General features: G+C 39.6%; 3 protein-coding genes across 3 annotated transcripts; all 3 read left to right on the top strand.

Moving 5' to 3' along the window:
• Positions 1-207: 207 nt before the first annotated feature.
• On the top strand, positions 208-1,998 carry LOC103338203 (uncharacterized). Its single transcript, XM_008241389.2, has one exon. It carries the CDS (start codon positions 208-210, stop codon positions 1,996-1,998), a length of 1,791 nt encoding a protein of 596 aa, XP_008239611.2.
• Positions 1,999-2,338: 340 nt separating this feature from the next.
• On the top strand, positions 2,339-4,511 carry LOC103344177 (uncharacterized). Its single transcript, XM_008247801.2, has one exon. The coding sequence runs from the start codon at positions 2,389-2,391 to the stop codon at positions 4,288-4,290; it is 1,902 nt and encodes a 633-aa protein (XP_008246023.2). The 5' UTR covers positions 2,339-2,388; the 3' UTR covers positions 4,291-4,511.
• Positions 4,512-6,420: 1,909 nt separating this feature from the next.
• On the top strand, positions 6,421-8,083 carry LOC103338205 (uncharacterized). The gene is made up of 2 exons (XM_089041883.1): positions 6,421-7,375; positions 7,518-8,083. The coding sequence occupies exons 1-2, from the start codon at positions 6,421-6,423 to the stop codon at positions 8,081-8,083; spliced, it is 1,521 nt and encodes a 506-aa protein (XP_088898009.1).
• Positions 8,084-11,311: the final 3,228 nt, after the last annotated feature.

Below are 11,311 nucleotides of genomic sequence, written 5' to 3'. Positions count from 1 at the left end.
AATAAAATAAAAATAAACATTAAATTACACCAAACAGGCATTTAAAAGTCACCAACTAGTCAAATGTTTAGGATATTCACCTAGATATCGAACAATAATTCAGAAAATTATAGTTGAAGTGCTTGAGGCGCAAGTAAACCATTGAATTTGAGCTTCTATATTAAAGCAGGCGTTTTCCCAGTCATTGTTTTCATGAAGGCACTGAAAATGGCCAAACTCATCTCGGTTGTCAAAGCAAACAAAAACCATGTCAACAATATTTCAAAGCTCACAGCCAGATTAATGGCTCCTTATACAACTCTTGCTGGTCCTCCAGAGCTGATCAGAGACCGTTTCGTGGTTGCCAATAATTTCGAGAATGAGGCAGCCACGACAACAATGAGACCCCCAAATCTCTTCCCAATTTATGGTAACCCCTGCCTTGATCTCTTTTTCAAAGTTGTGGAACCATCCAAGTATAAGGACTTCGGCGTCAAGGAAAAGAAGATATCAGAGATAAAGGCCGAGGTGGAGGCCTCCTGTACATATCTCAAGCAAATGCTGCCGCTGGCATGGTCCCACAATCCTCTAACCACCCTCAAGCTCATCTTCAACCTACTAGATGAAAAAAGCTTTTACCAAGCGTTCCACACGGCGGCGGTTTGGCTCCACCACAACCACCCCAAGACCCTATTGTGTAACGTTCCGAATATTGAGTTGTTCCATTGTTTGTTTTTCCCTGTAGAGATTCTGTACCGCCTTCTAGAAGACGGAGACCAACACCGGAGGATGGAGCCCCTTGCGAAAATGATCAACAAGGCTGTTGAGAGGTACGAGCATGACCCAGACTATCACTTGCTGTACGACCAGGTTATGGATCTTTTTGTCGAGCACTTGAAGTCTGATATTCAAATATTGAAGCGAAAATGGAAGCAATCTGATGATATTAATGATGATGCCCAAGTATCCGACGCTGCAAACTCTTGCCTTTTCAGCAACTCCCAAGACGTCCACATCATACGCTCCGTTTTGTTGTGGGAAACCATTGCGAGGAAGGTTTTCCCGCGAGAATCGTACCCGGAATACCAACATCTTGAGGAGGCTGATTACATGAGCAAAATCCGAGACCGGCTCAGGAAGGAGGTTTTGGTGCCCTTGAACAAGGCCGAGCGTTCTCAATGCAGCAACCGTTCACGAAAAGCTGGTGCGGATGAGACCTATTTGAAGGAGGTGAAAGCAGACAAGTGCAAGATTGAGGCAGATGCTTTGCTTCCACATAAGATCTTAGCCTTTGCTGATGACCCCAATCTCCAGAAGGTGGCTGAGCTTCAATGGAAGACAATGGTGGAGGACATGAAAAGGCAAGGTAAAAATGGAAAGAAGACACTCAGCAACTGCTTGGCTGTATATGACGACGACTCTGAATTCCATTTTAGGCAAGGGATCCGGATGGACGCTTCGGTGGCTTTGACACTTTTGATGTCTGAACTGAATGAAGAGCCATGGAAAGGAAAGGTGATCAATTTCAGTGAGTCACCTCAGCTATACTTTATACAAGGCAATAATCTTATGAACAAGTGCGAGTTTGTCAGCAACATGCACAAGGACCAGAACCTTGATTTTCAGAAGGTGTTTGATTTGATTTTGGAAGTGGCTGTGAATGAGAATTTGAAGCCAGAGCAGATGATCAAAAAGGTATTTGTGCTCACAGAATACAAACACTTTGAAGATGCTTCCAACAACAGCTGGAAGACTGATTATGAGGCAATACAGAGCAAGTTTAAGGAGAAAGGGTATGGGACTGCGGTGCCACACATAGTGTTTTGGAGGTTCGAAAGTTTGCACCATGAGTCTAGGCCGGTGATGCCTTCCACAGAACCAGGGGTGACGCTTTTGAGTGGCTTGTCCAGCAATTTGATCAAGTTGTTATTGGAGAATGGTGGAGAAATTGGCCCCGACCAATTCATGGAATCAGCCATCTCTAGTAAAAAGTTTCAGAAGCTGGTTGTAGTAGACTGACTGATTAGTTTGATTTATGATCATCTCATCTGTCGATTTAACTTAATTATTTCCTTTTCCTTGAAGATCAACAGTTTTAATAAAAAGATAATTACACACTTCCTTATTAAATTATTTATAAATTAGTAGATTATTCGCATCATTCAAATCAATTATGGTCATTTTCTTATCAAATCTTATACGAATTACTAGCTTGGTATATCTTCCATCTCGAAGATAAGCCTAGTTTAAAAAAAAAAGAAGCATTAATTAAATTATTGGTTTTGACAAAATATAAAAAAATAAAAAAATCCTTGGTGCTCAAGTAATCACCTTATATAAAAAAGCTCAAAATACGGAAGTGTCTCATACAAAGGCCGTCATCGCCTTCTCTCCCAAAAACCAAAACTAATGGCTGCTTATGCAAGTCTTGTTCTTCGTCCCCTAGAGCTCAAACTACCCAGAGGCAACCCTTTCATGGCTGCCAATTTCAAGACAGCCACAATCGCTGCCAAGACAAGAGTTAATATGAGACCCCTAAATCCAATTCCACCATTTATAGGCTTGAGTAGTACTAGAAGAACCGCGGTCTCCGTCTCCAAATCCTCTCCCTCCTCCACTCTCACTGATGATGGTAATTGCAATGGTAACCCCTGCCTTGACCTCTTCCTCAACTTCCGAGATGCGGAGAAGGCCAGCGCCGGCCGTAATCATCTGGAGGAACTGCTGTCGCTGGCCTGGTCCCACAACCCCCTAACTGCACTCAAGCTCATCTACAAGATACTTCAGGATTACTCCTGTGGAATAGGTAAGGAGGATACGTTCCGCACCGTGACGTTTTGGCTACACAATAACCACCCCAAGACCCTAGCGCGCAACGTCGTACCTATTGCCGGGCTTTTCTTGTATTTCCTTCAATTTTGCTTTTTACTGCGTCCGCATCTCGATCTAGAAGAGGAACGCCAATCTAAATTAGTTGGAGACATCACGCTGATTGCGTATGAAAGGGCGCATGACATAGAAGGCCAAGACGTGAGCCAGCAGCACCAGCAAAAGGCGGCTGTCGTCGAGAGGTACGAGCGTGACCCGGAGTATCGCTTCTTCCACGAGTTTATTTCGGATATTTTTGTGGAGTGCTTGAAGTCTGACATTGAAAAACTGAAGAAGAAAAACTTGAAGCAACCTAATGATGATCAAGACAACTGGTGGAAGATAACCTCGGCTGCAGACAGTTGCCTTTCCTTGAGCAACAACTTTAGCGACTCCGCTCTGCTGCTCCAAAGCATAGCGAGAAAGGTTTTCCCGCGAGAATCATACCCTGAATACCAAGGTGTTGAGGAGGCCGAGTATGCAGACTCTGTCCTAGACCGGCTGACAAAGGAGGTATTGCTGCCTATGGACAAGTTGGACGAGGCGTACAAATGTGATGATAGTACGGATGATACATATTTGGAGAAGTTGAAAGCCCGCCAGAAGTATTGGGAGAACTTGAAAGCCGACAAGTCCAAAATTGAAGCAGATGCTTTGCTTCCGCATCAAATATTAAGCTATGTGAATCATTGGAATTTCGCGCAAGTGGCTGAGCTTCAGTGGAAGGCCATGGTGGAGGGTATAAAAAAGCAAGGCAAATTAAACGGCAAGAAGATATTCAACAACTGCTTGGCTTTATGCGACGTTGCCTCCATGCTAGACATCGATATGCAAAACCTGGACGTGTCTGTGGGTTTGACACTTTTGATGTCTGAACTGAATGAAGAACCGTGGAAAGGAAAGGTTATCGATTTCAGTGAGTCACCTCAGCTGCATCTGATAAAAGGCGATGAACTTAAGCACAGGTATGATTTTTTGACTAGGAGGATGGCCTGCGAGAGCAGCTGGAAGCTTAAGGTTAATTTTCAGAAGGTGTTCGATTTGATTCTGGAAGAGGCTGTGAATGTGAATTTGAAGCCAGAGCAGATGATCAAGAAGGTGTTTGTCTTCCCCGGAAGCCCATACTTTTATAATAGTTGGACCAGGTCTGAAGAAAAGGATTCAGATAATAGTTGGAAGACTATGTATGAGGGAATACAGAGAAAGTTTAAGGAGAATGGGTATGATAATGCGGTGCCACAAATTGTCAGTTGGAATATCTCGGACTACGAGCCAAGGAAGTGGATGGTGCCTTCTACAAAACCAGGGGTGACCATCCTGGATAATTACTCCGACGATTTGCTGAAGTTGTTCTTGGATAATGGAGGGGAAATTATCCCAGAGCTTAGCATGGAAGCAGCCATCTCAGGGGAAGAGTATCAGAAGCTGGTTGTAGTGGACTGAGTCTGACTGGTCTGGTTTTGATGTTCATCATCTGTGTGTGTTAGTTTTTTCCTCCTTTACTTGAAGACCAAAAACTTAATTAGAATGTCCTGCAAACCTGCTTAAATCATTTTAGGAAGTTCAAGGTTACTGCTGCTTTGAAACAGTCGATGAGGTTCCATTCATGTGGTTAATTTCAGGGTTGTGTTTGGATCCTAAACATTGTTCGAAATTTTTATTGAGAACCACATTATCTGCATTCACGTTTTCCTTCTTTATCCAGAATCCCTGATATCTCATGCTATTGTACCATTTGACTTGCTACATAAAATGGTTATCTCTTTCTCTACTTAAGCTGCAATTTATTTGGATGCACAAGTCTGTCTTGGTTTTGGAAATTTTTACATTTATGAAGTAGCTGTCACTAACCCATATTATGTGGATTAATTCCAATTACAGAAAAAAAATAAAAAATAAACACCTTTTGAATGGTGCGAGCTCTCAGAACCTGAAGGTTTTGTTTTTTTTAACATCAATGATAACCTAGAAGGATTCTGAAAAATCTGACCTCCGAAAGTTAGATTTTCTTTCTTCGATTTGTATATCTATATATTTCGTAATTGTTTTAAATGGCCTCCCTAACCACATCCCCTCTCCCCCCATCCCCCCATTTCTTTCCCCTCATGATCCCATGTACACAGGGAAGATGTCGAGTTTGGTTTTAGCCGGTATGACGATGTGGATCTATTTGGGTTGCCTAAGAGGATGTGGAGCGGTGATCCTACTTCTTACTTTATTTAAGTCTAATAATTTACAGGAACTCTTTTAGGAGTTTTTTGTAGTTTGATATGTATTGCAAGTTTGAGTCCATAATATTTCTTGTATTTTATATTATGTATTTATGATGACACTTATAATTTGACAAAAAAAGAGAGAATTTTCAAAACATACTTCAAAGCTCCACCTACCAAACAAGATTTCCATTTAATAACAGATTGGGACTAGATTGGAAATCTGGCCTCCCCCACCAGTAGCCATTTGTATACAAAATAAATATCAATATACTCAATACAATTGGTATTGATATTATCAATCGGGTAAATTTCACTTTACTACCCAAAAGTTTTATGAAATTCAACTTTTAAAGGTTTTTTCATCTCAAAGATTTGGTATCCAATATTTGATTTTTCTATCACTTTAATACCTCTGATAGTCTGAATGTAAAATCTTTCGTTCAATAATGACGTGACAATCAATAGGCCCACATGAACCAATATATTATGCCATATGGATTGGCAAAATAAAATAATAAACAATTAATAAATAGAACAAATCTTTTGATGATGAAGCCCATAAAGCATTTGAAATCAAATTTTGAAGGGGAGATTGAGGAGAGGAGGAGGAGGAGGAGGGGTGCACAGTGGGGTGTGGCTCATGTGATGGTTGGCCAACGGGGATAAGGTGTGGTGGCTGTCAAGGTTGGGTCTGCGAGGGATTTTGAAGGTTTGATGATGTTGGTTTGTTGGATGAACATCTGTTAAAAAATTAGATAGGAGACATGGAATATGAGGAGAACAGATCCACTCCCCCAAAAAATAAAGGTGGGTCAAAGTAAAGTAGAGTCCTAGTAAATTTATATATGTTTTTCTCATTAGTCAAGTGAAAAATAATAATAATAAATTCCGTTGCTTGCTAATTATGGATAACATTTAATTATCTCATACGAATGACTAGCTTGTTATCTTTCCATCTTGATAAAGGAAGCCTAATAAGAAAGTAATCACCTTGGTGCTCAAGTAATCACCTTCTATATACTAGAAAAAGGGGTATCATAGAGCTCAAACTCCCCAAAGCGCCTTTTGAATTTCAAAGATAAGGCCGTCATCATCTTCTATGCTTAAAAATCAATACTAATGGCTTCTTATACAAGTCTAGTTCTTCGTCCCCTAGAGCTCAAACTACCCAGAGGCAACCCTTTCATGGCTGCCAATTTCAAGACAGCCACAATCGCTGCCAAGACAAGAGTTAATATGAGACCCCTAAATCCAATTCCACCATTTATCGGCTTGAGTACTGCTACTGGTAGTAATAGAAGAACCGCGGCGCCAGCGTCGTCTGATCCTCCTCCACTCCCTGATGATGGTAATTGTAATGGAATCCTCCTCCACTGCTGTCGCTGGCCTGGATGATGGTAATTGTAATGGTAACCCCTGCCTTGACCTTTTCTTCCTCAACTCCCTCAACTCCCAAGATGCAAAGGTGGCCGGAAGTAATCATATGGAGGAACTGCTGTCGCTGGCCTGGTCCCACAATCCCGTAACCACCCTCAAGGCCATCTACAAGATACTATTGGGCCATCATGACGAAATATTCCGCACGATTACAATTTGGCTCCACCAGAACCACCCCAAGACCCTATCATGCAACATTGAGCCTATTGCCGGATTGTTCGTGGATTTCTGGCAATTTTGCAAACTTCTGAATGTGCATCTAGACCTAGTTCTAAAAGACGAACGCCAAGTTGTTGAAGATGGCTTTCCCCGGATTAGATCTGAAACAAGCCATGACCTAGAACATGGCCAAGACGTGAGGCAGCAAAAGCAAATGGCTGTCGAGAGGTACGAGCGTGACCCGGAGTATCGCTTCTTACACGAGTTTATTTCAGACATTTTTGCAGAGTGCTTGAAGTCCGATATTGAAAAACTGAAGCACTCTGATGAGAAAGACAACTTGTCGAAGATAACCGATGCTGCAACCAGTTGCCTTTCCATGGGCACCAACTTTAAGGACCCCACTCTGCTAAGGCAGAGCATAGCGAGGAAGGTTTTTCCCCGAGAATCATACCCAGAATACCAAGGTGTTGAGGAGACCGATTATGCAGACTCTGTCCTAGATCGCCTGAAAAAGGAGGTTTTGCTGCCCTTGGACAAGTTGGACAAGGCCTACGAATCTCAAGACCGTGTAGTTGAGAAGTATTTGGAGGAGGTGAAAGCTGGCAAGTCCAAGATTGCACCAGATGCTTTGCTTCCGCATCAAATCATAAGGTATGTGAATCACTGGAATTTCGGGCAAGTGGCTGAGCTTCAGTGGAAGGCCATGGTGGAGGGTATGAAAAAGCAAGGCAAATTAAACGGCAAGAAGATACTCAACAACTGCTTGGCTGTATGCAACCTCCGGCACATGTTCAAGCCCGGGATGCGCACCATGGACGTGACCGTTTACACTTTTGATGTCTGAACTGAATGAAGAGCCATGGAAAGGAAAGGTGATCGATTTCAGTTCGAATCCTCAGCTACATCTGATAAAAGGCGATGAACTTACTTACAGGTGCGACTTTTTGACAAGGAGGGTGCCCTGGTGTTGGAAGGTTGACTTTGAGAAGGTGCTTGATTTGATTCTAGAAGAGGCTTTGAATGGGAATTTGAAGCCAGAGCAGGTAATCAAGAAGGTGTTTGTCTTCACCGAATCTTCAAACTTTGATAATGCTAGGTCCAAGCCTAATGATGAGGAGTCTGATGACGAGGATTCAGATAATAGTTGGAAGACTATTTATGAGGGAATACAGAGAAAGTATAAGGAGAAAGGGTATGATAATGCGGTGCCACATATTGTGTATTGGCAAATGTGGTCTTGTCTCCCCGATCGTAGGTGGTGGGTGAAGTCTTCCGAACAACCTGGGGTAACGATGCTTGAAGGCACCACTGACAATTTGCTCAAGTTGTTCTTGGACAATGGAGGGGAAATTTCCCTGGACCTTATCATGGAAGCAACTATCTCAGGCAAAGAGTATCAGAAGCTGCTTGTAGTGGACTGAGTACTCGCTGGTTTTGATGTTCATCATCTGTTGTAGTTAGTTGTTTTGTTTCCTCTTTTCCTTGAAGACCAGAAACTTAATTAAATCATTTTAGGAAGTTCAAGGTTGCTGCTGCTATGAAATTAGATGAGGTTCATTTATGTGGTTGTTTTTGGATATTCCTACAAATTTGAAAGCAAATACTGAATAACATTCTCATTAAGAACCACGCGATTTACAGTTTTTTTTTTTTTTTGGTCTGTAATATTCCTGCTCCAGTAAGCATTCTCATGCACAAAGAATGAAACCCTCTTTCTTAAGGTATGAGAAAGAATATTTGACCCTACATTTATAATGTACAGTCATTAGGTTTCTGAAAAAAATTTACTAGACTCGAATCGGATTGTTTAATTTGAGACTTCTGTGTCCAGAGTCTGATTATGCTTTTAAGTTTAACAGCAGATATATGCTCCTTCTGATGTAGGAACTAAGAAGACTAGTTGAAGCTCTTTTTTTCCAATCATTTATATTATATGTGTACATATGTTCTGTGAAGAACATAGGAGACTTGAAATGGAGTTTGGTAATTGATGTTTAACAGACAATTCGAGCTATGTATATGATATTGCTTAATTACCTTGTTCTTTTTCCATCACACTGCATTTAACGTCCATGAGGACCGAGAGCTTCCTCGTCTCGCCCCCATGAGGAAATTTTTTGTCACGCTATCTCGAAGCATAAATGTTTTGCTGTGAATAATTACCATGAGATAGGCTGGGGATCTGGAAATATTATGCACAATCATTGAAGCATAGCTACAGAATATGCAAGAAATGGTTTCTAAACTGTGGTTTTTAAAGTGAAAAAGAGTACAGGTTGTAAAAAGTTTGGCATCTGCTTGCCTTTTCCTATATCAGACCAGTTAGGCTGATTATGGGGGAAAAGAAGGTAATGGAATCCAAATGATTGCAAAATGTGGGCATAATCATCCTTTTCAATATCTGTCAGATAAGCAATTAAGTATTCAAAATAAAATAAAAGACAAAATATATTTGCCAAGAAATTCCCAATTTGAACTTTGCAAGTGTTATGACATCTTGGTTTTGGAAGTTTCTTGACTTCTAACAGCAAAATCAAGAACCATATTACTGCTAGGAAACATTTGAACATGTTCAAGGTTAAAACACTGTTTAGTTTTAAAAAAAATTTGATGTGATTGATAACTACATTTATGAAGTAGCTTACACTAACCCATGTTATGTGGATTAATTCCAATTACAAAGAGGTTCCTCTAGAAACAGAAATATACACCTTTTGACTGGTGCACTTTTTTTTTTTTCTATAACTTAAAGGATAACAGATATTTGGATCCTGAAAAATCAGACCTGCAAAAGTTAGATTTTCTTTCTTCAATTTGTTAAAAAATGAGTGGTGAATTATCAAATCTGTCAAGGCTTATATCTTTATATGTCCGGACTTCGAAAATTTTGATTATATATATAGCCTATGAGGAAATTTGAGAAATTCTGAAAAATTTTGATTCTTTAGACTTCGAAGAAATTCTCCTTTGCGGACGTCTGGACGTTATTATCGTGAGAGAGTCATGTATTTTCTACAACCCTTCGTTGTTATACTTTAAATTCCTTCTTTTTCCAGTCGTTGTCAAATGATGTGAAAGTTAGATTACAACTACCATCTAAAGTAAGAGTTGTTTCAGCTTTAGCCGTTTATTGTTGTGTTTAACTGTTGATGTCGAAAATTTGTCAAGCCTAAAGAATCAAGAATAAATAAAGCGAAGGATGAATAAATTGCTCAAAAGTTAAAGCCTAACCGAATCATCTCCAAAAACAAATTTCCAAATGCTTTTTATAACTATGCCCCAGAAGCAAGAGATTGATCCAAGTAAACGTAATTACTATTACAAGCAGTAAAGAAAGCACACCAACCAACTAATCCTAGCATGAATCCACATCTAATCAATGTTTGTTAATCACCGGCACACACGTATAAGTATTTTCTTTAACACTTGCTAAAAATTTAGAGTGTCACATTGCAATACGGTGTGTGTTTGTATTTCGTGAATGAGAGATGACGAGGGACTAAGTATGGAAATGACAAATCTGACCTCGCCCACCAGCAGCCATTTTTGCACATCCAATTGAATTGACCATGGTCACAAATCATTTATCTCCCAACAGTTTGACATTTATTGATAGTTTTCAGATGTCAATAGAAAAAGATGTACGCTGGAAGAAGAAGATGGTGCTCTTGGCTTGGCTTGCCCTTATTCACCCAATGCAAGTCAAAATGTGATTGGTTACTTCTTCATCATAGGTTGCATGATGTTCTTATCATAACCCAAATATATATATATATATATATGTATAAAAGTGAACTTTTTTGTTTTATTGTTTGACCTATCGCAGGAAACCCAAATGAATAAATAATTTAAGTATATAGTTTTATGTAACCTACCATTATAGCAATATAGCCATTCACGTAATGACACGTGGCTACATTTTGACCCACCACAGAATAGCGCCAAAAAAAATAAAGACTCTGAGTCAATATCAGTACGGTCGACCACTAGCCTCCTGTTACAAGCAAATTAATCCTTTTATTTTCTTTGGGTTAACAGTATGTATATGTATATGAATGAAAATGAAAATGAGAATGATATTACAAAGATAATAATGAAAATGATATTATATGTATATCAATGAAATTTTACTTTTTGAAACTCTAAATACAAAGGTACATTGTTATTATGCGGAATCAAATGGTAAATTTAATAGCCGATTTCTAGATTTGTTGGCTTTGTTATACAACTAAAAGTCAGCATGTCATAAAGGTTTGAAGACTAGTATCAAATTCACGTATTACTGAAAAATGGTAAATTGAATATAAAATAAGAAATAAGATATAAGGACGAGAAAAGTCGCCTCCTAGTATAAGAATGTAAATTGCAACTCATGGAAATGTCAACAGGTCCATAGTTCAATGACACCTCCTCCTCTCCCTCCAAACTTTGAAAAAAAGAAACTCATGGAAATGGTAATTTACCATTTCATCTCATGTTTGTGCTTACTAATTATGGGGGAAAAATCTAAGAACCTTTTTATTTTTTTAGCGAAGAATTTTCTATGAAACAAGCATCGCATGTGATAACAAAAAACACAAAAATCAGGTAAAAGGAAACACAGAAGAAACTAATAAATACTAGCACAAGTATAAAAAAAAATTCATGTA

This window comes from Prunus mume, linkage group LG7, assembly GCF_029339155.1.
Source record: "Prunus mume cultivar Tortuosa linkage group LG7, ASM2933915v1, whole genome shotgun sequence".
Classification (NCBI taxonomy): Eukaryota; Viridiplantae; Streptophyta; class Magnoliopsida; order Rosales; family Rosaceae; genus Prunus; species Prunus mume.
This window is presented reverse-complemented; position numbering and strand designations above follow the sequence as displayed.

Coding starts and splice junctions, on each gene's coding strand:
- LOC103344177 (XM_008247801.2), top strand. CDS start 2,389: ATGGCTGCTTATGCAAGTCTTGTTCTTCGTCCCCTAGAGCTCAAACTA.
- LOC103338203 (XM_008241389.2), top strand. CDS start 208: ATGGCCAAACTCATCTCGGTTGTCAAAGCAAACAAAAACCATGTCAAC.
- LOC103338205 (XM_089041883.1), top strand. CDS start 6,421: ATGGAATCCTCCTCCACTGCTGTCGCTGGCCTGGATGATGGTAATTGT. Junction 7,376..7,517: donor GTGGAAGGCCATGGTGGAGG/GTATGAAAAAGC, acceptor AACTGAATGAAG/AGCCATGGAAAGGAAAGGTG.